Genomic DNA, 24,671 nt, shown 5'->3' on the forward strand with positions numbered 1-24,671 from the left:
GGCAGTGATCACTGCAAGACATGTGATCTAAGTATAAATGACTATCACGATGCAGCAGCGACAACCCTTTGTTTCCATACAACAACAAGCATAATTGTTTAGAGAAGTTTGGAAAACATTTTGTCGTAAAATAAGCAGTACTGTCAAAATGCAGCAACAGCCACGCAATTGACGAAACACACATTTCTTAAAACGTTTGAGAGAAACGGTTTAATTTAGCAATAAATAATACATTCTTGTAGCTTGATGTGATAATGTACAGCATTTGTTTCCAGTCTTGTACAATCTAGTTACGGTAATACACACTGGACGGGCTGCATCACAAACTTGTCGGCTCAGCCAATGCAGACGGACAGGGGTCACTGGATGAATTCGAAGGAGTCACATGACTGGGAAATAATTCAGGGTTGAGGGTTCCCGTTTCCTGATACAGACTTGATCATCATGGTAAGTAAATCCGATATAAAACAGTTTCTACTCATTTATATATCCGTTTTGTTCGTGTTTTATCCTTGTTTTGTACCAGGAACTGATTTAATGAATGTGGAATTCGGCAGTCGTTAGCTGGCTTTAAAGCAAGCAAGCTTTATGGAATGTTGGGTGGCGCTGTGCTAAATGGGCCTGGCTAGTCGCTAGCTAACGTTAGCAAGCCATGTCCTCACTCCTTAAGGAACGAGTGATTTTATTTGGTTTTAGGGTGTGCATCCCTTCCTAAGGAAATGTATTGTCGGAAGCGTTGCAGTGTTTTTAAAAATCGCACTTTCACCTGCAAGTGCAGCCTGTGCGAGCTGTCAAAATTGGCCTTGTGCTAGCTAGTTGGACGCTTGCTGAGTCGGCTAGTTAGCAGCTAGTCTAGCGATGTAACTCCAGTGTGTAGTGAGGGTGATGCAAATGATTCATCACAATACATATTTGTAGTATTGCCTTAAAAATTCATCAATTGCGTGATTGCAGCAAGTCCTCTTTCTGATATTGAGCATATTAGGTAGCACATTTTGTTCTTGAATGTACAGGCTAGTTTAACTAGCACTAGTTTGTCAGCTCTAGACTATTACCGGTAGCTAGCTAGCCTAATACGTTAGCTAACTGGAAAGCTAGTGAATGTCATCTGACAGCTGCCAATAATTGTATGCAAGCTAGCTTGTTGTGAAAATTTCACTAAGTAGCATACTGGTTCGTCTGCTAATATATTTCATCCCTAGATTACGGTCTGGGCCCACGTAGCTAACGTTGCAATCTCAAGCCTCAAGAGTATGAGATGGGTGTGTTGATGGAGTTGTCTGGGTACGGTGCTGTGTGTCCTCTGAGCTCCTGTGGGCTGTGTTTCAGCCTACCATGCAGCAGTCGCCCCAGGACGAGCAGGAGAAGCTTCTGGATGAAGCTGTTCAGGCTGTCAAGGTGCAGTCATTTCAGATGAAGCGATGCCTGGTAAGACCACAAAAGAGAACGAGATTCTTATGCAGCCACAGATTACTGTGCTAAATTGTGTCACATCTTGTACACAGCTACTAGCAATGCTGTAGCTTACCTTTTAAATTGAATGTAATTAAACCTTGCATTCATTTTATTATAATGCACTGTCCTCCCTCTGCAATCTACAGATGTAACATTATCCTGATCCAGATATATCACTCTTGTAATTGACTTACTTCCCATGTACTTCGTACTTCCCATGAAGAAGAATTTGTATAATTTATGTCCTTTGCCCTCTGACCTGCTTGTGTAGGACAAGAACAAACTGATGGATGCCCTGAAACATGCCTCCAACATGCTGGGGGAACTCAGGACCTCCATGCTGTCTCCAAAAAGCTACTATGAACTCTGTATCCTTAGTGTGTACCCCCTTTTACTCTGAGACCCTGCAATATTGCTGTAAAGAAGACCAAGAAAAGCCGGCATAATGCTGCCCCATGTCGGCTATGCTTTTCGATAGCATGCCAGCATTCTGGAATCAGGGGCACAACGTCAGTGTCATTGCTACCGTGTGTAGTCCTATAATGCGATGCAGCTCTGTGACTACCTCCGCTGCCGGCTTATTGCCGGTACAGTGACCCCCCCCCCCACACTCCGTGTCCGTTCCTTTTACACAAAACTGCGAGGCAGAATAAATGCACAACATTCCCGGCTTGAACAGCCAGCGTAAAAGGTGCTTGTGACTCCAGCCAGTGGAGCCTTTGTGGTCGAGATGTGGTCTAGACTTACATTAATACTTAGATTATTTGCATTCTTCTCATTCTCTGGGGTGTGTGCTTTTTATATTCTCATTACAATATTAAGGACTGGGTGTTTGGGGGAGGGTAGGGTAGGTACAGCATTTTCTCTTATAAATTTGAAAACATGTTTTTTATAGACATTGAATGCAATGGATACACACAGGAAAACTAGTAGTGTTCTAACTCGGGGCCCGGTTTGAATTCAGTCTCATGCTTTTGCAATTTGCAAGTTTACTGATGAGTCCATGTGAACCTCAGAATATGCAGTTTGAGTCCCTCCTTAACTCTGGGTGCAGACATGGCCATCTCTGACGAGCTCCACTACCTGGAGGTGTACCTGACGGATGAATTTGCTAAGGGCAGAAAGGTGGCTGACCTGTACGAGTTGGTCCAGTACGCAGGCAACATCATCCCCAGACTGTGAGCTTCCTTACTCACTCCAAGCCTCTTAGTCCCACCTGAGTCACGTATCTACGGCAGATGTTGAATTTCCAGAGCTGTGTTTTATTCAGTGTGTAAAGTTTACTTGAACCAACTAATGTAAAATTGACTTCACAACCCAAATCGACATGCCACCTGAAATAAATACATCCACATCTCTCCTCCTATTCCTCCTGCTCCTTCTAGGTACCTGCTGATAACCGTGGGGGTGGTGTACGTGCGCTCCTTCCCTCAGTCCCGTAAGGACATCCTGAAGGACCTGGTGGAGATGTGTCGCGGGGTGCAGCACCCTCTGCGTGGCCTGTTCCTCCGAAACTACCTGCTGCAGTGCACCCGCAACATCCTGCCCGACGACGGGGAGCAGGCAGAGTATGTACCGCAAACAGCCAGTCTGAGCGCCTCAGCCTGCGGAGCTGAAGATTAGCCATTGACTGGAGGGTCCTGAATCCGACCTACCCCTCCGACTGTTTAAATAACATACTTGTTCTCTATATTCTTTGCTCTTGATTGGATTTTTCAGAACTTCACAAGTATACTACAGCAAATGGCAAGGGGTTGACCTGGCATTTAGTCAGCATTATTGTATGGCCCTAGATGAACAGTCCTTTCCGTAGATGAACATCCAGAAAGGACATTAGTTCAAAGACTACGTTGGGAAAAGAGGGATGCTTTTATGGAGTTATGAAAGCCATGTGACCCCCATGACCTGCTCTTCCTACCTGTCCAGGGGAGGGGAGGAGATGACGGGAGACATCAACGACTCCATCGACTTTGTCCTGCTCAACTTTGCCGAGATGAACAAGCTGTGGGTGCGCATGCAGCACCAGGGCCACAGCCGCGACCGGGAGAAGAGGGAGAAGGAGAGGCAGGAGCTCCGCATCCTGGTGGGCACCAACCTCGTCCGTCTCAGCCAGCTGGAGGGGGTCAACGTGGACAAGTACAAACAGGTAGGTAGCGAGACAGTGCGTTTGTGTGTGTGTGTGTGTCTTTGTTGAAGGGGAGAAATGTGTGTGTTTCTGTGAGGCTCAAATTCTATTTGATCGGATGCGTGTCGCTTGAACCACTTATTAGATATTAACTTGCAAATGAAGTGCTACTTGAGCCAAGCTCAGTGTGTAACAGTAAAGGAGAGCAGGGTAAGACCTAGGACAGAACGTGCAGCATGCCGTGTAGATAGCACCTGTGCATAAGACTGAGGCCTAATTATTGAGTGGGTTTCAATGGAGGGCATTATTGTCCCAGTAGGGCTCTGTAGTGTGGGCTGAGAATAGTGAATAATCTTAATATGTGAATCAATTACCATCTGCCTCATGTATGCCCGATGAGCCTATTGGAATTGCAAATGAAAAGAAAAACATCCTTTCCACAGAGAATGTTGGCATTTTGAAGGGCTCACTCCAGCATTTATGTGTTTTTTTTATTAGAGATTTATTCCCATTTACAATATACAGATCCCACACAAGGAGGCACATCTTTAGTTGTGATATATCTTTTGTGTTTATGTTAACATTACATTTGAATTGAGTTACGATTCCGTTCATGCACATCTAGATTCTTCCCCCCCCTTTCTGTGTTCTACCGTCAGTGTTTACCTGTGCTTTGATTGGATTAACACCAATCTGCTGAACCAACAAGCCCTGTGTTGGTTTTCCCCATGTTTTGTCTGTGTTGAATACATGTTTGTTTGTGATTATCTAGATTGTGCTGTCAGGTGTGCTGGAGCAGGTTGTGAACTGCAGGGATCCCTTGGCCCAGGAGTACCTGATGGAGTGCATTATCCAGGTACAGTAAACCAGTCTCATTCGAGACAGTATTGTAAGACGGCACCGTTTCGCCACCTGACGTGTGAATCAGTGTGAAACTCACTCCAACTCAATAGTATCTAGCAGATTATATCTCCAGGGTGCTTTTTCTGGGCCTCAAGCCACGATCTCCGAGAAAAGTGGAAGCCCATTGTTCGTTTCACACCCCTGAATCAGAACACATACCTGGAAATGGGAAAAGTCAAAGCAGGTTACCCAAGTACCCTGCGTCACACGGAGGAACACGCTGCTAACTCGGCACTCCCCCTGTGCTCCAGGTCTTCCCAGATGAGTTCCACCTGCAGACGCTCAACCCCTTCCTGCGCTCCTGCGCTGAGCTGCACCAGCACGTCAACGTCAAGAACATCATTATCGCTCTCATTGACAGGTACAGGATAGCAGCCCACTGACAGTTCCCCTGGCAAAGGGATTCAGCCTGGTGGAGCCATGAGAAGCCCTTTTCTGCATGCCTACCTTTTTTAGTTAACTGTAGCGCTAGGCTTGGTCTGTTTGGTCGACATTGTGCACCGGGTACTGGTCTTTGTACAAATGGGGGTGAAAAAATAGGACGACACTATAAATCTTACAATCTGTTTCAAGTTCAAACATAGCAACTCCACACCCTGAAGTCTATTTATCTCAGCGTATTGACGTCCTCCGGTTTCTGATGTTGTTGTTATTTGTTTGGTCCGGTGCAGACTGGCGCTGTTTGCTCACAGAGAAGACGGTCCGGGAATCCCTGCTGAGATCAAGCTGTTTGACATTTTCTCCCAACAAGTGGCCACAGTCATACAGGTATGACCTACTTAGCTACACAGTGACTACCCCCCCCCCTCCGCCCTCCCCCCAAGTCTAAGTGCTTATGCATCCAACTGAAAGGTCTGCCGCTTTCCTTTTCAAAAAGAGCCGTGTGGACCTAAATCGTGTTCGTCCGCTTGTGTGGCTTTCTGCCTTTCCAGTCTCGCCAGGACATGCCGTCGGAGGATGTGGTGTCCCTGCAGGTGTCCCTCATCAACCTGGCCATGAAGTGCTACCCTGACAGGGTGGACTATGTAGACAAGGTGCTGGAGAGCACCGTGGACATCTTTAATAAGCTCAACCTGGAACAGTGAGTACCAGAGCGCCGTCACTCAACAGGTGTTGTCATACCCGGCGCGCATCAAATTGGAATTTGATGCGGTGTGGATGGGAGTTTCTCAGCACACCAAATGTGCACTAGCTTGACTTCACTCACACACGTACCCAGGAACCCAGTGCGCTGACACTTCACAGGATGTCTTCTCTCACTGATCATAACTTTTGGTAGACTAAGTAGGGTAGTTCCCTGTTCATGCAGGACATTGTCAGAAAGTTACCTCCTAAAGGAACACTGTGTGTGACCAGGAAAGAGCAATGCTCTATAGTCGTTAGATGAAGACGTAGAAAAAACCCCACTTTGCACCAGAGTGCATTGCTTTGTTCCAAAAAATGGGAGCACGAAGAAGGGTAAGGTATTAGTATGTCTGAATTGGAGTACTGTAGTTTTCCAGACACACCGAGACATAAAAGCACAAAAGAGAAAGGGAAAGAAAGGTTATCCTAATTATCTGGATTGATCTGCCCTTTCCATCCCATCTCAACTCCATATTGGGCTGTTCCTATAGGTACAGCCATCAGTGAAAAGCCTTAATTATCTTTTGAAGCAGACTATTATAGAACTCAATACAGTTTGTTTTGATCTCCTAGGTCACATAATAATAGAAAATCAGTAATTCCCTTTATTCTTTTCTGTTTCTTCTTCTTCATCTTCACACTCGAACAAATCCATGTGAGGCCACATCTGACAAACAGATGTTACACATTAATGATATTTCAGAATTGTTGAACGATATAAGCTGTTTCACTGCAGTGTAAGGCTGTATCCATACTGGATGTAACATTGCTCTGCATTGCAGACGTGCTTCACTTGGACACACAGAGAGAAATGGCTCTGTGGCACATTTAGCATTCTGTCAATACTGTTTATACCATCTGTTGTATAATGTCATATACAATATCAAATAGAATTCAGTATGGACCATATGTTTTCAAAATCGAACTTTGTCCCAGTGTTCAGCCATGACCTGAGGTACAAATGACCTGAGGTAACTCAAGCCCGTTTCCTGACATCAATGAATCCAGCCTGGCTTAGCCTGAACCGATCTGTCCCCACCCTGTCTGTAGCATCGCCACCAGCAGTGCGGTGTCCAAGGAGCTGACGCGTCTTCTGAAGATCCCGGTGGACACCTACAACAACATCCTGACTGTGCTGCAGCTCAAGCACTTCCCCCCGCTGTTCGAGTACTTCGACTACGAGTCGCGCAAGAGCATGAGCTGCTACGTGCTGAGCAACACCCTGGACTACAGCACCGTCATCATCTCCCAGGAACAGGTCAGGACTAACGGACGTGTATTCGCATGTACGCTGAGGTACTCGCAAGCATTGGAATTGTACACGCGCATTTTTTATGTCGAGCCTACTCTCAATTGATCTTCTGTGCTACGCTTAGCCACATCTGGCTTAGCCTTGCCAGCGACATCACTTGGCTTGTTTACATTTCCTCTTTCTTTTAAGGGATGTCGACGAGTTCAGGTTTGAAACCTTCACCGGCTTTTAATAGAGAAGTCCAGCATGACTCACACATCCTTTATGTCCATAAAGCGATGGCAGCTAACAAAAAGACGAGATTGATTTTCAAGTAATGCCAGGAGAGCATTGCCCTTTTAAATGACCCTCAACCAAATGAGAGCCACCCACTCACTGTTCGTTTCCACGACGACTGTCGTGGTGCAATTGTGCAGGTCAAACAAGTCCTGATTATTCCTGATTATGACCAATGGTCATAATCAGGAATCGTTGGTTAACGAAGTTACCAATTGATTCGTAATCAAGTTCTCTTTAGGGGCCAGGCTCGGGGTTGATTTAGGAATCAAAGCACAGACCAGTATAGCTCCGCTCACACTGTTCACTTCCCTCTTTCTATCTCTCCCCTTCCCCGTCATTTCTTCCAGGTTGATGCTATCCTCAGCTTGGTGTCAACGCTGATTCAGGACCAGCCCGACCAGCCGGCTGAGGACCCAGACCCTGAGGACTTTGCAGAGGAGCAAAGCCTTGTGGGTCGTTTCATCCACCTCCTCCACTCCGATGACCCCGACCAACAGTACCTGGTACACAGTGGCCCAGAGCATACCACAATACAGTGGCCTTCATACCCATTTGTACACCGCAGCCCTGAAGATAGTAGAAAACAATAGCCCTGCTCATGGTGTGAAGTAATGTGTGTGTGTGTGTGTGTACACACCCGTTTGTGTGTCTTTTTCTTTCAGATTCTTAACACAGCCAGGAAGCACTTTGGTGCAGGAGGCAACCAGAGGATTCGCTACACTCTGCCCCCTCTGGTCTTTGCTGCCTACCAGCTGGCCTTCCGCTACAAAGACAACTCCTCCTCTGTACGCCTCCGCCACTCTCCCACCCTCCTCCGTTTTCATCCCATTTACATTTTAGTCATTTTACATTTTAGTCATTTAGCAGGTGCTTTTATCCAAAGTAGTGGGAAAATTATACACGAGGTTGGGGTCAAAGAACAGCAGGAAACCAACAGTTCCAGTGGCTAGTTCCAAGGAACTGTGTGCCTCACCATCCCAGATGGCTGTTGACAATGCATTATGTTCCACTGGAACGGAGATGCTGACCTTGTACTGTGTGTTGCCCCCCCCCCCCCGGCTCAGGACGACAAGTGGGAGAAGAAATGTCAGAAGATCTTCTCGTTTGCCCACCACACCATCAGCGCCCTGATCAAGGCGGAGCTGGCGGAGCTGCCCCTCAGGCTGTTCCTGCAGGGGGCGCTGGCGGCCGGCGAGGTCGGCTTTGAGAACCACGAGACGGTGGCTTACGAGTTCATGTCCCAGGTAGGCAACCGGGGGGGTGACACAGGAGACGGTATAGCTGCTGAATGGGTTTCTTAACGTTTTAGATGAGGGATTCCGCAAGCATCAGCAATACAGAAAAGACCAAGGAACGCCTAGCTCCTCTCGACGAACTCATGAAAAGATGGACGGACAGTTGGATACTGGTAAGACGGATAGTCCGGTCCTGAAATCTCTCTCTCGCTCTCCTCCAGGCCTTCTCTCTGTACGAGGATGAGATCAGCGACTCCAAGGCGCAGCTGGCGGCCATCACCCTCATCATCGGCACGTTTGAGCGGACGCGCTGCTTCAGCGAGGAGAACCACGAGCCACTCCGCACGCAGTGTGCCCTCGCCGCCTCCAAACTGCTCAAGAAGCCCGACCAGTGTCGCGCCGTCAGCATCTGCGCTCACCTCTTCTGGTCCGGACGCAACACGGACAAGAGCGGCGACGAGGTGCGCGTTGGGTGTGGAGGAAGTGTGTGTGTGTGTGTGTATAACAGTGCAGTATTACTTCCAGGACACTGAAGGACTGCACTCAGTTGAACTAAATCTTAACGACTGTTATGGAATAATAATGGCATTCCATCAAGCAATTTTGCACTCCGCGCGTAAATGATGAAATCACGCGTAGTTGCGAGGGGGGCCTGCTGTTTCTCAAGCCTCTTAGGCAGAGTGTGTTTGTTTCACGGTGCCTGGTGGGATTCATAGCTAGCTTGATTGGCAGAACCCTCCTTCCGCCTGCTGTACTGAAGGGAGATGATTGTGACGGTGCATACTGCATAACGAGTGATCAGCAGGAGCGGAGCTGATACCATCTCACAGCAGATGTTCTCACACTAACTCCTTTCCGTTTTTTTTTTTTTTGCCACGCTCCGTCTTGTTGATTGACAGCTTCTGTGGTTAAAGATAGCCTGAATAAAATATCAAGCTAATTAATCCGTTCAAACGGGTTGACATGCTGTGTGTGTGCTCGCGCGCGTGTGCGTCAACGTCGACCGTCGGCTGTGTGTGGGCTGGAGTCCCGAACTCGGCAGTGTCACTCTCTCTCATCAGACTGTCATGATGAGTGTTTTGTGTGTCCTTGTGCCTCCCCAGATCAGGGATGGGAAGAGGGTTATGGAGTGTCTGAAGAAGGCCTTGAAGATCGCCAACCAGTGCATGGACCCTTCGTTGCAAGTGCAGCTGTTCATCGAGATCCTCAACAGATACGTCTGCTTCTACGAGCGGGAGAACGATGCGGTAGGAGAACTCGACTGCTGGCTGGCAGTCGGCCTGTATGTCTTTGTCCTTGGTTTCACCCATGCTGTTTCAGCTAGTCCCAGGTGCTGCAGACTCGATTGTCAGTAAAAAACAAACAAAACAACAAAGATGTGCCATCTCCTACATTGCTACCAGCTCCTTTGTGTGTCCATGAGTGGGTTCATGAAACTTTCCTGGAAAGACTTGCCTCAATAGTATCTGGCAGGGGGAGGCTTTCTATTTTGGAGTTATTTACTGCTCAGCAGGAAGAGTGGGACGTGAGAGAGGAGAGTGACCTGAGAGGGCAGTGAGACCAGCAGGAGGCTGCAGTCCCCCCCTGAAACCTTCATGTACCACCCCCCCCCCTCAGGAAAATACACATTTCTTTCTTTTTCTCCCTCTCTTCCACTCTTTCCTTCTACTTTACCGATCAATCTTTTACTCCTCTCTCTCTGTCTCCCTTTTCCCTCTCCCTCCCTCCTGGGCGCAGGTCACGGTGCAGGTTCTGAACCAGCTGATCCAGAAGATCCGGGAGGACCTTCCCAACCTGGAGGCCAGCGAGGAGACGGAGCAGATTAACAAACACTTCCACAACACACTGGAGCACCTGCGCCTGCAGAGAGAGTCCCCCGAATCTGAGGGCCCGGCGTACGAGGGCCTGGTTCTGTAGGGGCCTCACACCCAGAGATAAATACCTTTATATAAATATATATACACACACACACACACTCACACCAGGGTATTCCATCCAGTGGGAAAGATGTCAACCCCCACGACGCCTACCGTTCATCTGCGCTCCGTGTGTGTGTGTGTGTGTGTGTATCTCTTCCTGTCCATCTCTCTTTATTCTCCTTCGCTGTACTCCCGTCTACACAAAAGAGATTTGAACTTGATGTAGTGTTACTACTGTGACAGAAGGTGTTGATTAAGAGACGTGAATGCACAGTGTGCCAGTCGGCTGTCCTTGCCTTGCCTTGCACTTCCAGACTGGTACCGTATCATTCCTGCATGTTTGACCACGTTATTGTCAGACTCGTCATGCTTAAGAAGAGGGGAGTAGCCGGTCGCAGCTGCGTGTGTCTTTTTCATGCTCACCTCCTTGCCCATAACCTACCGTCTGGTCTTGTCTCCCCTCATACACTGTCCTGATTATGCACCGGCCTCCCCAAAATTGCCCTTATCCACTCCTCTTCACCAGCGACTGCTATGAGATATGGCGGGTACTAATCAGTTCCTCGAGCCATCAGTGATCGTGAGTGACCGGAGAGGAGTATATGAGCGCATGCTTGGGGGATGAGTGGCGCTCTTTGCTGTGTCGAGGAGCTTAAGGTAGCCTGCTGTAGAGCTGTCTTGTTTTCATGCTCATATTATATGTCATATTCAGCTCTGTGTTGTATATGGATCCCACGATGCACCTGGTGCTGTGACCCCCCTCACCCACCATCCCCTCCTCTTCAAGGGCGGCCATTGTAGATTTCCCATTAGGTGCTCTCTTTCATTTCCTTTTCATTCCCCTCTTTCCTTTTCTGAATCTCATGTTTGCTTCTAAGCTGTTTTTTTTATTTTGTATTTGATTTGATTCTGGTTGTTGCCGTGTCCTGTGGCTGCTAGCCATGTGTGGAGGTGACAGTGCGCTGTGTTTGCCCATGCTTCTAGACAGCCCTGCCTATGTGAATCTGCGAGTGCTAGGGGACTTGAAACGTGTGTGTGTGTGCGACGGTCTTTTGTCAGGGGAGCTCTGATGGATGTATTTTCTTTGGATGAACTGCATTGATTGCCTAGAATCTTTGTCTGAGGAGGGTTCTGTTCATCTTCTTGTCTCTCTTCTGGATAATGAACCCTTATGTATTGTATGTATAACCTACTTGTAAATCAGAAAAAAACAAAAGCAGAATAAATATCATCGATTATCATCAATGTCATTTGCACAAATAAACTAATTCATATTAATCCTACTTTTTTTTTTTTTTTTTTTACTTTTTTCCCCCCCATCATCTTGTTTACCAGGTTTTGATTTAAACTGTTAGGGTCTTTTTTTCCCTCGACTCCCCAAATGTAATATCTGATCTGCCTGTCAGTTGTGAATAATCTAATTGCCTTCTATTAACAAGCTGAATACACAGAAGGCTGTTGAGGGCTCCTTTAATTAACAAACCGCTTACTCCGTGGAGAAGCAGAAGTTGTAATTAAATAGGTTTTATTTACAGAAATTGCAGTGTCTGTCATAGTATATCATGGAGAGATTTTATAGTTGAGTGACCCTGACTGAAACATACTATTGCCAAGAATACACTAGAAAGGTATTGTCTATCAAGGATGACTAAATCAGGCATTATCAACTGTTGCTGGGTACATAAACCAGACTACTGGATACAACAAAGGTATAGAAATATGATATGAAACTATGACTACCATTTTGATAGGATGAACTATAGAGTTGCTGGGGGCACTTCAATGGTTTGGAATTACATTTGTCAGTGTCCTCCGGTGACACTAACCATATGGTATTATTGTACCTTTGGAAACTCTAATTGGAATAGTCTCAATGTCTTAATTTGTTCTGGAGTAATAACAAAAGCACCTGATAAAATACATTGCACTTGTTTGTCTAAACACTTCTAGGCTTGATATCTAGTAAATACAAGCAGACTCACTTAACAGCTGTTGGATATCAAGCTGTCTGCAACTGAGACATAATGATCGGAGGCTCTGAAAGTGAAGTGCTTTTATTGATGATTTCTTGAGACAAAGAAAACAGCACTGTACGACATTTATTCCAATATTGTAAAAAACAAGATCAGGTTCACAACACAAAGTCCATCATGCAATAACACGGTATGCAGCACCATTTTTGCAAAGTCCTGACGTTTGAAAGCCTTAGCTCCAACATCTAGACCTGTCCTGGAAACTGCTGAAAATGCTGCCAGAGAAGAGTCTTCTTGTTCCCCCAGACTTTGTGGTTTTAACAACATATGCATCATGATTGGTCACATCTAGCCCAATCTATCACTCTGCTTTTGGAATTTCAGTTAATACTTCTGTTCCATGTACTGAGGTTGAATCTTAACCTTGGTTGGACAGAGCAGTTTGCTGAAAGCCCTTCGAAAACTGGTGTGACACAGTGGATAGAGGATCGGGTTGATGGAGGAGTTAATCCACAGCAGCCAGAAGGAGATCTCATACAGATAATGCTGGACACACTGGGCATGGCATGCCGCTCGGATGATCATCAACAGGGTGTATGGCGCCCAGCAGAGGCCGAACACGCACACGATCACAGCCAGCGACTTGGCCACCTTCTTGTCCCTGGACAGACGGAAGCGGCTGGCGGCCACGTCTGAGCGGCTCCTCTGGGGGTGGAAGGCGTTCTCCGAGGGGTGCTGGACCACCATCTCGGCCATCTGCAGTGGAGGTAGGTCCAGCAGGGTGCTGTCTTTCCCCCTCCCCAGGCTGCTGTTGCCTCTCACCACCGACACTTTAGCACTGGGCAGTGTGAAATTTCTCGGCTTGGCTCTGACTAGACGAGTGTGGTTCCTCCGGCCCTCGGCCTCCAACGACCTGACGAAGAACACCTGCTGCAGCCCCCCCCCTCTTCCTCCACCCGCCAACCCCAGCTCCTCCATCTCGCAGCTCCCCCCCGCCACCACGGTGTCGGCCGGGGTCTCGTCCCTCATCAGCTTCCTCCGACGGATATTCATGTAGATGCTGACGTTCAGGTAGGTCACCGTAACGAAGGGCGTGAAGAACTCAAAGGTGGAGGCCGTCATCAGGAAGTACCAGTTAAAGTAGAACTCAGCGTGGCACTCCAGGTCGGGCACCACGCTGCTGCCCGTTGCATACTCCCAGCTGATGATGGCTGGACCGTAGAGGAGGAAGGCTGCCATCCACACGCTCAGCATCTTCATCACAGCCCCCCGGTTCACTCCCTTCTGACATCTGTAGCTCACCTGTTGCAGGAGGAAACAGTTTGGGCTTCATAGCGTGTTATGAAAATATAGACTTATGAATGAATGCAATGAATTGAATCTGTCGTATTCAAGCTGCATGCTTGAATGGCATGTCTGAATGAAAATTTCAGTTATTACCCCAGTGGATTATTGATCAATTCAAAGGTTGTGTGATTTTTTGTATTCTAATAAGTGTTTGTTCCAATGTTATGCTGACATGATAAATCCTGATTTGTTTAACTCGAAAAGGGTATCCAATCAACTGAGTTATTTGTGCTAGCAGACAAACTCACGACGTACTGCGTAAACGAAGAAAAATAGTATAGTAAGTCCGTCCTGTGTGTTCATGAACTGCGCTTTGCCGTGCGTAAATGGTCTCTTACCGCTCTAGTGACGGATAGGAACCGGTCGAAGCTGATGAGGACGATGTTGAAGACTGATGCTGTGCACAGCGTATAGTCCACCACGAGCCACAGTTTGCACAGACCTCTCCCCAGTCTCCACTCGCCCGTCAGGACATAAGGGATGTACACTGGAATGCAAAATCCTCCTGGGGTGGAATGACAACCATCAACCACGTTTCACAATAAAGTTTCAGGACTGAAAAATATTTGGATTTTACCAATTGGAATAGACCATACACAACCAACTCACCGACAAGAAAATCTGCTATGGCCAGATTCAAAAAGAAAAAGTTGCCCTGAGTGCGTAAACCTTTTTCCACAATGAAAGCTAGAATTACGAGCGCGTTTCCTAGCACTGTTGCAAAGACAAGGAGCGTCATAAGTACCGCCAGAAACACCGAGGTGGAAGGAGAGAACTGTCCATACTGTGTGCGCCGGTTACCTGGCATCTCCATCTCACCTACGGTCGTTGCATTTCCATGGGAAGCGAAGGTCAAATTGCTTAGAATATCTTCCGATTTCCATTGGGGGGTGACAGGTGTCGGAGATCCGACGCCCAACAAAATCGATGGGAATTCGGATTGCATTGTAGCCAAAATGTAGTTTAACTGTCAAGAAGCCAAACCACCGAGACAAAGTGGACCATGTTGAGTGTTCAACCAAAAGTATCCTATTGTGGCAGAAAAAGAGGACGCCTCTTAACTGTGAGGCATGGTGTTTTATCACACGAGATCTGCATGTCTATTGGTTCTGGTGGGGCGCACGTAAAGACGTTCAAAACCAACCTATCAAGTCTAGAATCTGTGTGTGACTGGGACGCAACGCACATGCTATGACAGTGATTTTGTGGATATAATAACATTTTAGGCATTTTAGGCTCCATGGTTACAGTATGGTTAATATTCACATACCTGGTTTATTTCATGTTGCTGTCTAAATCGTATACATAACGACCTTCTGAATGTTACCATTCTGTTTGTTTCAGGTCCAACTGAGCATCCACTTCAGTTTCCTATTGTTAATTTCAATGGCCCTTGAACATAATCTGTTTGAACTCGGTACTATCACCAGGTGCGTGCTAAAATGGAAGTGCCCTAAACTCTAATTAGCTTACTATCCTCCCTACATATCGTGCCATAAAAATCATTCCATAAAATGTCCCATTATTTATACTACAAGCTGCAGTATAAATAATGGGACATTTTGACCTCATCCAGATATTCTCCAAACGTTATGCTGTGTGAACAATGTTTTTACTTTTCTCGGGTACAGTCTCACTTACTGTTAGGCATTTTGGTGAAGCTGACACCATGTCTCTGACAGTCCATCTGTCTGGACGCCTACTGGACATGTGCTCAACATACACACTCCCCACACTTTGCTGAGTGATGCTGGAGCTGGTATCAATAGCTGTGCACCATAATTTATTAAGTGCTCAGTAAACTAAATATTATATATATATATATATATATATATATTGACTGTCATCAACAAATACGTTATTCTCTTAAGTCAGAGGCTTGCCCACATATTTTCCTGTATATTCTAGTTGAGCAATGCAACATGACACTGACAGACATAAAAAGATTGCCCTCTGCTGACATCTTCTGGTGTATTGGAAGAAGTTTTAATGTTTAGTTATTAATCCTAAATGATCCCCCATAGTGGTTGAGTCGTTCTAACTACGCTAAAACAATCTTGATGAATGGGAGTCTAACGACAGGTCACGGAAGACAGACTTGTAGTCTACTACTATGCACCAGCAGGACCATGGGCTGTGGCATGGTTGGACTGTAACGTTTAGTTAGGAACCGCCCAAGACGTCGGGAAACACAACAACGTCCCTGTTCATTGGCTGAGGTTAAATGAACCGGGGAAAATTTGAATGTTTGAAACAGACAAGCTAGCTACAGCCACCAATACTGGCAACAACCGGACTGTGTCTTTTTTCAACGATTTAATCGATTCTAGTGTCGTGTTTTTCAATTTAAGACTCGTTAAAAGTTAACTAGCTAGACAGCTAGATAGCTTATGGCCGACGAAGTATTTTGTCCAACTATGGATACACAAGAATCAGGGGAAAGCAGGGAGGCAGCTGGTATAATAATCCCGACAATCATTTCTTCAAGTGAAAGTGGATTGAAGACAGACGAATGTTTGAATTTGGAGTCAGACGTGGAAATTGAAGAGAGTGTCAAGGATGGTGATTTGAGACAAAATATTGCTATAACAGGTTCGTTGATGAAACCCTTTGCTTCCAGTTTGTTATTGTTTATTAGCCAGCAAGTGAACACATTAGCTAAACTGTTAGCAATAACATAGTAGCTAGCTGGCTAACTAACTAAATCAATCAATCACCTGCCTTTTAGCTAGACTAAGTATGGTAGAGAGGAAATTAGTAACCATCTAAAAGGTCCATAGCTAGATATATTCCATTGCTGACCATCAGACGTTATTTAGGCTGATATTTGTACAATGTTCAGGACTCCTTCAAAACGAAGACAAGGGAGATGGCGAGGGTGAAGATGATGACGACAGTGGCACAGACTACTTCAACACAGACCAGGCTGGTACTCGGCTTCTGCGAGCAGAGCGTCCAGGGAAATCATCCCTCCCAGACACCTTTCAGACCAGTCATCTCCTCTACTATGAGCGATTCAAGGTGTATCAAGACTACATGCTAGGTATATAATTAAGAAGTTGAGAGTGAGTGATTAGCTTGTCCTAAGATTAGCTAATTAATTCAACATACAAATGTCCTTCAGCTTATTCATTTTGAGTTGATGATTTTGTCACACATTGAAAAGAGAAGTGTCTGACTGTTTGAGTTGAGCTTGAAGTCTAATGGTCTGACGTGTGGTCATGTGTCTGGACAGGGGACTGTAAGATGTCAGAAGTGAAATCGTTCACAGCTGACTACCTGGAGAAGGCTCTTGAGCCTTGTGACTGGCAAGCTCTCTGGTGCACAGAAGTGTTTGATGTGCTGGTGGAGGTAAGTGTCCTGAGAAGACAAAATGTGGAAGAGCTAACAACCTATAAATACTCAAATATATCGAGTCAATATTCCCAAGCAAGCAATGCTTACGGAAGTCTTTTATTTTGAAGCAGAATTGTTAGAAACTCCAGTGTGACCATACTTGAGAATCTAAAATCCTTCCTACTCTTTGCTGTGCATCGAAGGTTCTCCTGACCACTCTCCATGTCCTGCTTTCCCAGGTGGCCGATGTGGACTTTAAGGAGCTCAAGGCTAAGGTGAAGCTGGTGGTGCCTATGAAGTGTGAGGCCAGGGGCTGTCAGCTGACAGAGGAGGCCATAAGCGTCCTGCTGGAGGCCTCCCTCCACAGAGCCCCTCTGCAGGAGCTCCAGGTGGTCTACGAGGAGTCTGGGGACTTTGACCAGACCGCTCTAGCGTTGGAGCACCTGAGGTAAGTCTCTCTCTTGCAGACTTTTCTCATGGAAATACAGTGGCTTAGAGGTGACAATAGACCTGTTCATAGAGTCCAGGAGGGGTGTGGCTCAGGTGATTTAGTTTGGGAGGGAGCCTGAGGGGATGGTACTCGACGATCTGGTTCTTCTGTCTTTTTGTATATGACATTTTTCTTTTGTTTTTCTTTCTTTCTTTTTTCTCTATTTCCCTCAGGTTTTTCTACCAGCACATTTGGAGGCAGTGGGATGAGGAGGATGAAGATGATGACTTTGACTACTTTGTCAGATGTGTGGAGCCTCGTCTCAGACTGTAGGTCTACATGTGGGGCATGTCACAGGGGCGTGGTGGATGGTAGGAGACGGTAAACACGCCGCACAGAAAGCCGTTCTGTCATCTCAGCTGACTTTGTTCAAATCAGACAGTTGACACGGCCTGCATAGCATTCCGTGCACCATTCTTTTTTCCGCGTTTAGCAGAAAATCCATGCGTCTGTCCGTCTGCCCGTGAAATGGCTGCGGCTGATACTGGAGGCTCGGGGGCAGGACCAGACATGAACACTAGATGGCGCTGTGGGATAGGGGGACGTCCAGTTGTCCGTTCTCCGAAGTACTTAGTTACGGTTTGAGTATTTCTGGGGGCATTCAAGCCTTCTTTAGGACAGGAAGGAAGAGACCGCTCAACTGCTTGGTATTTGACAGATGCAGGATTAAGTTTTTGACACCTGTGTTGACATTTCTTTTTGGGGGGGGGATGGACAGGGAGCTATTACTTAAGGGTTGAGGTCTATTGGTGAGGGAAGATGCTACTAAGTCATGATGCACTCAAGATTTTTTGACATTTCTACTTTTGCATGTAGAAAAGAGACAAACTTTGTTGGCTGCATTCTTTATATGCTTTATATAAGACCCCTTATAATATATATTACGGTTTCCGCCAAATATAAAAGCATCTCACACAACAGTGATTTTACTTATGTAAAAAAATTGCCCATGGCGTTGAATGCTGTTGCGCGTTAAAAAAGTTTATTAAGGTCTCTTACTCTACTTTTAATATTGTGGAGGTGTTTATTAGATTCAAGAATTTCTAAAGCCATTTCCTTTCTTGCTTTCCTCTGTGTCTCTTTCTGGATCTCTTTGTCTGTCTCTCTTCCTGTCTGTCTCTCTTTCTGCCTGTCTCTCCCTGTGTCTGTGTGTCCCTAAGGTACTATGACATCTTGGAGGACCGCGTGCCCGCCGGCCTGGTCTCTGAGTACGGCTCTCTGCTGCAGCGCTGCTCAGTGAGCTACCAGGAGTTCTCCAGCCTGAGGAACGGCCTGAGCAGTGATTCTGAGTCGGAGCTGGACAACGTCTCCATGGTGGAGGGCCTCAAGCTCTACGAGCAGATGGAGGGCCTGAAGCGCAAGCTCCGCATCATGGAGAACCCCCTGCTCAGGTGAGGGGGAGGGGGGGGGGGCGAGAGGAAGGGGGGGGGGGGGGGGGCGAGAGGAAGGGGGGGGGGCGGTGAGGGGAGCTGAAGACTGATTTATTTCACGGGGTCTATTGATGAACCTGCTGAATGTTTACTACATTCCTCAGACTCTTCTCTGTGAAGCTATGTTAGAGGAATGCGTCTCGCGTGCTTCGTGATGTGAAGAATGTGTTGCTGAATGTAGCTCATTACGTTTTGCTCCCTGCTACCACTACCGTGTATGATAACAACATTTTAGTACTTCAGAAAAGGGTGACCTGGTCAAGGTTCAACTCAGTCTGACCCCTCATCCCCCTCATCTTCCCTCTCTCTCTCTTTATTCCTCCTCTCTCCTCTTCTCTCTCTTTTATCCCTCCCCTCGCTTGTTTCCCCCAGGTATGTTCTGGGATACAAGGTGAATTCAGGTCTGCAGTCGTGCAGCGCCCGGGGGGTGAGGGAGGGTGGGGGGCGGCTGGTTCACGTGGTTTCGGCCCCCACCCAGGTGAGCCAGCTCCACAGCCTGATGGTGAACAAGCTGCAGCCTGAGTTCTCTGGAGAAGACTACCAGGTCCAGGTAAACATCACCCCAGAATGCGCACGGTTCACAGGCAGTTCGACATTCAATTCCACATTCCAAAGTGCAGCGATAATTCAAGTGAAATTCTAATCGGCTCGGGTGGCTGAGTTGAAATCAGTAACATAACATTTATGTTGTCAAGCTGCCCCCTGTTCTTTGTTGCCAGTCTCATTTGAGGAGCGGCTTGTGTGAAATGGTTACTCGCAAAGACTTCTGCAACCCTGCTGGGTTTAAGCAGTGCTGAGAACAGGTTTGATGTGCATTTGAATTTCAGTTCCAGCCAGACAGTTCTGTCTTCTAGTAATCCGATTCAGTTAGCTTTTAATCTGTCAAAATGGATGTCCTGTAATGAACCCCAATGCTCTTGGTCTGAAACCACGGAGACACTACGGTCAGACCTAGCGATGCCTCTGCATCTGGTTCACCTCAATGCAGTTCTCTGCTGTATCTCCACGGCTAGCTAAGCAGCGTCTAGCACTGGGATTTGCAAGGGCAGCTGAAGTACTTTCCTTATACTACTTTTTGATCTCACTTGTTCATGTATTGTTGTATTCCCCAGGGAGACTCGCGCCTGTGTGTGTGTGTGTGTGTGTGTGTGTGTATAAAGCGCAGTGTGTGCTCACGCAGCGCAGAGTGCCTCTCGTTTCTGTGTATTCCTCCGAGACCCAGTGGGGTCTGTCTGTCTCTTGAGTTGTGTGACAAGAACTCGCTGGGAAACAGTAGGGACACGACGCTAAACACCGTAAAGGGAACAATGTATCCTCGCGCTTCCGTCACGCATCTCCGCTAACTCTGCCGAGGACCAATCGGGGGAGAGAGAGAAGGGAAGTAAGCGAGTGCTCAGCTGTTGGGGTGTCTGTGTTTTAGTTCCACAGTGACCCGGTGCAGGCCGTGGGCAGCTGCTACGAAGGTGACGTGGTCCTCATCCTGCCTGGACACTACAGCATCCCCAGTTCCATCACCATCCCAGACTCCATCCTGGTGGAAGGTAAGTGATCTCTGTTTGGCTCCTGTCAGCCGACGCTCCGAAAATGAGAAATCTCAAGTGGCGTTTGGACGGTGCAAATTGAATGTACAGCAGGCGGTGCGAGACACACACACACACGCCATGAACGCCGCTCGCCGCGCTCATCCTAACACTGTTCGCCGCTACACCTGCTGCCCCTTTCGTACATTAGCACGTGTACACGGCGCCCTCATAAAGCACGGCCGTCCTCCCATGTAACCTGGCCTCACACGTCGGAGGGGTGTGCTTGAGAATCTATTCCCCCGCTCGCAGCAGAGCAATCTGCGGCTCGGCTCGGTCTGGTCGCCCCCCCCACCCCTCCCCCCTGCTTCCACTTTAAATAACCTGGTTTGAAACGGCGAGCGGCGGAGGGGAAGAGTCAATATCGGACCCTCCGTGAGTGTTTTATTGCTGCTCGTTTCCCCGTCTCTGCGTGGCCGTCTCACCTGCAGACGATCAGCCGGCGCCATGACCTTCCGGAGCTGCGGCGGTGCTAGCTAGCTAGCATGCTAATTCATGCTGAGGCCAGAGCCGCCTCGCACAGGAGCAGCCTGCCAGAGCGGCTAGGACAGAGCAGCCAGATTAGAGCCCTGGCTCGGCTAAATTGGGCTTGATGGCGCAGCGAGGACCCGATAATGATAATGAATGAGCCGAGCTGAGAGGAACGCCAGGCGAGCCCCGGGGGAGAGCGGGGCGCCTGGCGTAGGAGTGAGGTCACAGCCCAGAAGGCACAGCGCGGGAAGGAGGGAGCAGGGGGAAACGAAACAAGGCTGCTTCACGCTTGTATAATGGTATATAAACAGACAAGAAAACCTACTTTATACTTGTATGGCATATGTGCGTGATTGTGTGTGCTCGTCAATGATCCCCTGAGGGGAGCATTAAGAGGCCTTGGTATGAGGCCGAGTGGTCTGCATGATGTCGGCAGAAGAGCAACTCAATTAGAGCTCATTCCAATCCAGTTCTCCCTCGAAACATAAACAGAGTCGATGTGTAGATGGTTGTGGCGTACACAGAGCGCTTTGTCTTACTTACTGTACAGCCACAATATCAAAGAGGCCAAGCGGAGGGCTGGAAGGGATTTGGGGGCTCGGGGTGGGGGTGGGGGTGGGGGGGTTGCTGTAGGGGCCAGGGGCAGAGACTGATCTGGCCAAGGCTGGTGTTGATAATGGCTGTGAGTGTAATGAGTGTGGAGCACCTGGAGTCAAAGAGCTAATGACACCTGGCTGACAGAACGATCCTTCACAGCCTGCCCTCTGGTCCAGCCCTGCCACCCAGGGGAGGGAGGAGCTCTGCAGCGGAGCTCTGTCTCGAACATCATGACTGGACTGGGCCACTGCCCTCAGTGAAGGTGCTTGTCCTCTTCCTCTTGGCCCTTATGTAGTCCCCACTATCCTAAAAGAAGGGTTTGGAGGGTTTCCCCTCCTCATGTGAAGACACTGGAGACCCAGAGAGTTGCGCTCAGCGACCCAGGCACCAGGGCTCGACTTCAGGTGGCTCCAAGGAGTGTTGCACCACTCCCAGCCTCGTCGCACGACCCAGAAGTTTGTCTTCTATTTCTCTGAGACCACTGATTCTCCGTGCCTTGAGCCAAGGGATGGTGGTGGGGGGGGTGGGGTTGAGGGGCGGTTTAAAGCCCAACCCTTTCTGAAAGCGTTTCTGAAAGGGTTTACATGGCATGTTGTGTAATTTCTTCTCCGATCCCTGTCAACATGATTCTTCAAAAGATAGTGGGGGAGAGGGAAAGTGCAATGGCCCATTTATCCACAATTCAGCCCCCCTCCCCTCAGACTGTTTGATGTGTTTATGAGACTGCTCCCGGTGCTGCGCCCTCCTGGCTATTGTGCTTCCCCTCGGCTATGCCGTGTTATAATGGCTGCTGTGTATCCGGGCAGGGTTCGGTCTTCCTGACGAGGTGGTGATCGAGAAGAAGAGCAAAGGAGACTCGTTTTTGGAGTCCACGGGAGCCAGCGTGAAGATCTCCAACGTCAAGTTCATCCAGCACGACGCCATCGAGGGAATTCTCTGTGAGTAGCTGACCAATACTGAGCCTCCACCACCACCAGCTAGCTAGCTTCCTGCTGTGGATGCCAGCACTGAGACGACACGCTCCGCTGGGCCTGACCAAGATGGTGGCCCGGACCTTTTGAGGTTCAGCCACTCTAGATGAGTGATGAATGACCCCACTCTCCCCCTCCCTCCCTCCCTCCCCTCCTCTGCAGGTGTCCGTCAGGGGAAGCTGGAGATGGAGAACTGTGTGCTGCAGTGTGAGACCACTGGGGTCGTCGTCCGCACCTCTGCCCAGCTCACCATGAACATGTGTGATCTCTACGGATCAAAGGTATACGTGTGTGTGCGCGCGCATGACATTGTGTATGTGTGTGTGTAAGGTTGTATGTATCGAGAATGTGTGAAATGTTGTTTGTCTGCGTCACAGCTGTGTTTTTGTGCCTCTCCACACCCATCCCCACCTGCCTGTGCTGTGTTCTCTAGGGAGCTGGCGTGGAGATCTACCCTGGCAGTGTGTGTAGTCTGGTGGGCAACGGCATCCATCACTGTAAAGAAGGAATTCTCATTAAGGTGAGGTCCACTGGCAGGCTCAGGTTGTGTTGATGTGCTCACTATACACTTCCTGTACCCTGCAGAGTCGATGTGACTCAACCGGTCTGTCTCCATGCAGAGAAGTGGTGTTTTGTTCTAGAAAGTTCGAGTTGCCACTTATTTCACCCACTTGGTTAAAGTGTCGAGCTTTGAAACCTGAAGGAGGACCATCTCCACAACACTTAGCTCTTCTCTCTTCTCTGCCACCTGTTCCTTCCAATCCTCTTTCCCTCTCTCCCCTCCATCTCCTCTTTCCCCATTCATTCATTCCTTCCCTTCCTCCTGGTCCTTCTCTGTCGTGTGTTCCTCCCTCCAGGACTTTGCAGATGAGATGGACAGCATGCCCCAGATCACCATGGTGAACAACGTGATCCACAACAACGAAGGCTACGGTGTGATCCTGGTCAAACCTGGAGCAGACGAGGATCAGGACCAGTTTGCTGCTGCAGGTACACAAGCTGGGCCACACACACACACACACACACACACACCCTTTATGCTAACATGTTGCTGGTGATACTTTCCTAGGAGAGCCAGTGGAGGAGGAGGAGGGGAAGGGGGTGAGCGAGGAGGCCGAGGGAGGAGAGGGGGTTGGCGGAGAGGCAAAAGCGGACGTTCCCCTCATCGGGCTAGAGGTCACGGAGACGTCGGCCCCTCATTGCTATGACACCCCGCCAGAGGTCACCGAGGGAAACGGGGCCATCGAGAGGGAGCTGGTGGCCACGTCGGCCAAGAAGCTGTGTCGTCAGAGGAGCAGGATCAGGGAGCTGGGCACCCAGGCTGTGGACAACCTGCTCTCCCAAGAGATGTTCGTCTCCATCCAGGGGAACCAGTTCAGACGGAATGGCAAGGGCAGCTTCGGAAGCTTCCTCTACTGAACCCTATTTGGTTTCTTTATGACAGAAAGCATGCACAAACAGACACTTTGTCCTTTTATTTATTTCTTTAGCCATTCCTCTATGCTGCACTGGTTTGTGAGTGAGCACAAAATGAAAGGGGTCATTTTTTTAAATGGTTTTAACAGGCCTTTTAGCTACAATTTCCATTTTTGATGGACTGTTGTTTTCAAGTCTTGAGTTTATGAAATGAAAGTTGGTAATGCTTCAGACTGGAGTCTTATTTTTATGTCTACACGTTGAATGTATTTACGAAGCACTCACTGAAAACAGTTTTTCCCCCCACGGTGTCATGAATATTGTATCATTTTTACACATTATCTAGTTTTGTAATTCAGTGATGTACGTTTGTAAGTTGGGGTAATGTCAATTCTTTGGTTGAGTTAAATGCACAGTGTATGTTTTGCAGAGTACGTTTGTTTTTCACCTCGGTGAAATTTGTATTATGCTGAAAGCATTCTCAACATTGCAACACCAAATGCGAATAAAATGAGAAATTGTGTTTACATTTTTCTATTCAAATGTACTTTTACGAAGCGTGTAAATTGAAGTTGGCACCACTGCAGTGTGAAATGAGAGCGAGGTTATGTTTTGTGGGCTTAAAGCATAACCTTTTATAAAATACTCACAATTGTTTAATTCCAGATGATTAATTTCCAGGGGATTAAAAGGGGGTTGGTAAAACCTCATTACACCAAGGGCAGTTTGATTAATTACGTAATCTGGCGTGTCTCGCTGAAAATTCG

At 47.8% G+C, this 24,671-nt stretch overlaps 3 protein-coding genes across 4 annotated transcripts; 2 read left to right on the forward strand and 1 right to left on the reverse strand.

Annotated features, from left to right (window-relative positions):
- Positions 1 to 384: 384 nt before the first annotated feature.
- Positions 385 to 10,429, forward strand: vps35 (VPS35 retromer complex component). 2 transcript variants are annotated; one of them, XM_067249217.1, is made up of 17 exons: positions 385 to 447; positions 1,342 to 1,428; positions 1,727 to 1,823; positions 2,510 to 2,633; positions 2,841 to 3,023; positions 3,382 to 3,601; positions 4,353 to 4,436; positions 4,735 to 4,844; positions 5,155 to 5,251; positions 5,416 to 5,564; positions 6,659 to 6,866; positions 7,487 to 7,642; positions 7,802 to 7,924; positions 8,204 to 8,383; positions 8,596 to 8,835; positions 9,478 to 9,621; positions 10,112 to 10,429. In XM_067249217.1, the coding sequence occupies exons 1-17, from the start codon at positions 445 to 447 to the stop codon at positions 10,289 to 10,291; spliced, it is 2,385 nt and encodes a 794-aa protein (XP_067105318.1). In that variant the 5' UTR covers positions 385 to 444; the 3' UTR covers positions 10,292 to 10,429. The 2 variants fall into 2 exon arrangements, with proteins under 2 accessions (XP_067105318.1, XP_067105317.1); XM_067249216.1 differs by having other exon boundaries at positions 396 to 447; positions 1,330 to 1,428.
- A 2,221-nt stretch (positions 10,430 to 12,650) lies between these two features.
- On the reverse strand, positions 12,651 to 14,559 carry hrh3 (histamine receptor H3). Its single transcript, XM_067249414.1, has 3 exons — positions 14,223 to 14,559; positions 13,952 to 14,118; positions 12,651 to 13,568 (listed from the first exon to the last, which is right to left on the reverse strand). The coding sequence occupies exons 1-3, from the start codon at positions 14,557 to 14,559 to the stop codon at positions 12,651 to 12,653; spliced, it is 1,422 nt and encodes a 473-aa protein (XP_067105515.1).
- A 1,444-nt stretch (positions 14,560 to 16,003) lies between these two features.
- shcbp1 (SHC SH2-domain binding protein 1) lies at positions 16,004 to 24,431 on the forward strand. The gene is made up of 13 exons (XM_067249215.1): positions 16,004 to 16,205; positions 16,456 to 16,656; positions 16,849 to 16,964; positions 17,189 to 17,397; positions 17,613 to 17,708; positions 18,600 to 18,830; positions 19,242 to 19,419; positions 20,290 to 20,410; positions 22,324 to 22,455; positions 22,651 to 22,769; positions 22,922 to 23,008; positions 23,346 to 23,478; positions 23,558 to 24,431. The coding sequence occupies exons 1-13, from the start codon at positions 16,004 to 16,006 to the stop codon at positions 23,905 to 23,907; spliced, it is 2,175 nt and encodes a 724-aa protein (XP_067105316.1). The 3' UTR covers positions 23,908 to 24,431.
- Positions 24,432 to 24,671: the final 240 nt, after the last annotated feature.

This window comes from Osmerus mordax, chromosome 13 (assembly GCF_038355195.1).
Source record: "Osmerus mordax isolate fOsmMor3 chromosome 13, fOsmMor3.pri, whole genome shotgun sequence".
NCBI classification, from domain to species: domain Eukaryota; kingdom Metazoa; phylum Chordata; class Actinopteri; order Osmeriformes; family Osmeridae; genus Osmerus; species Osmerus mordax.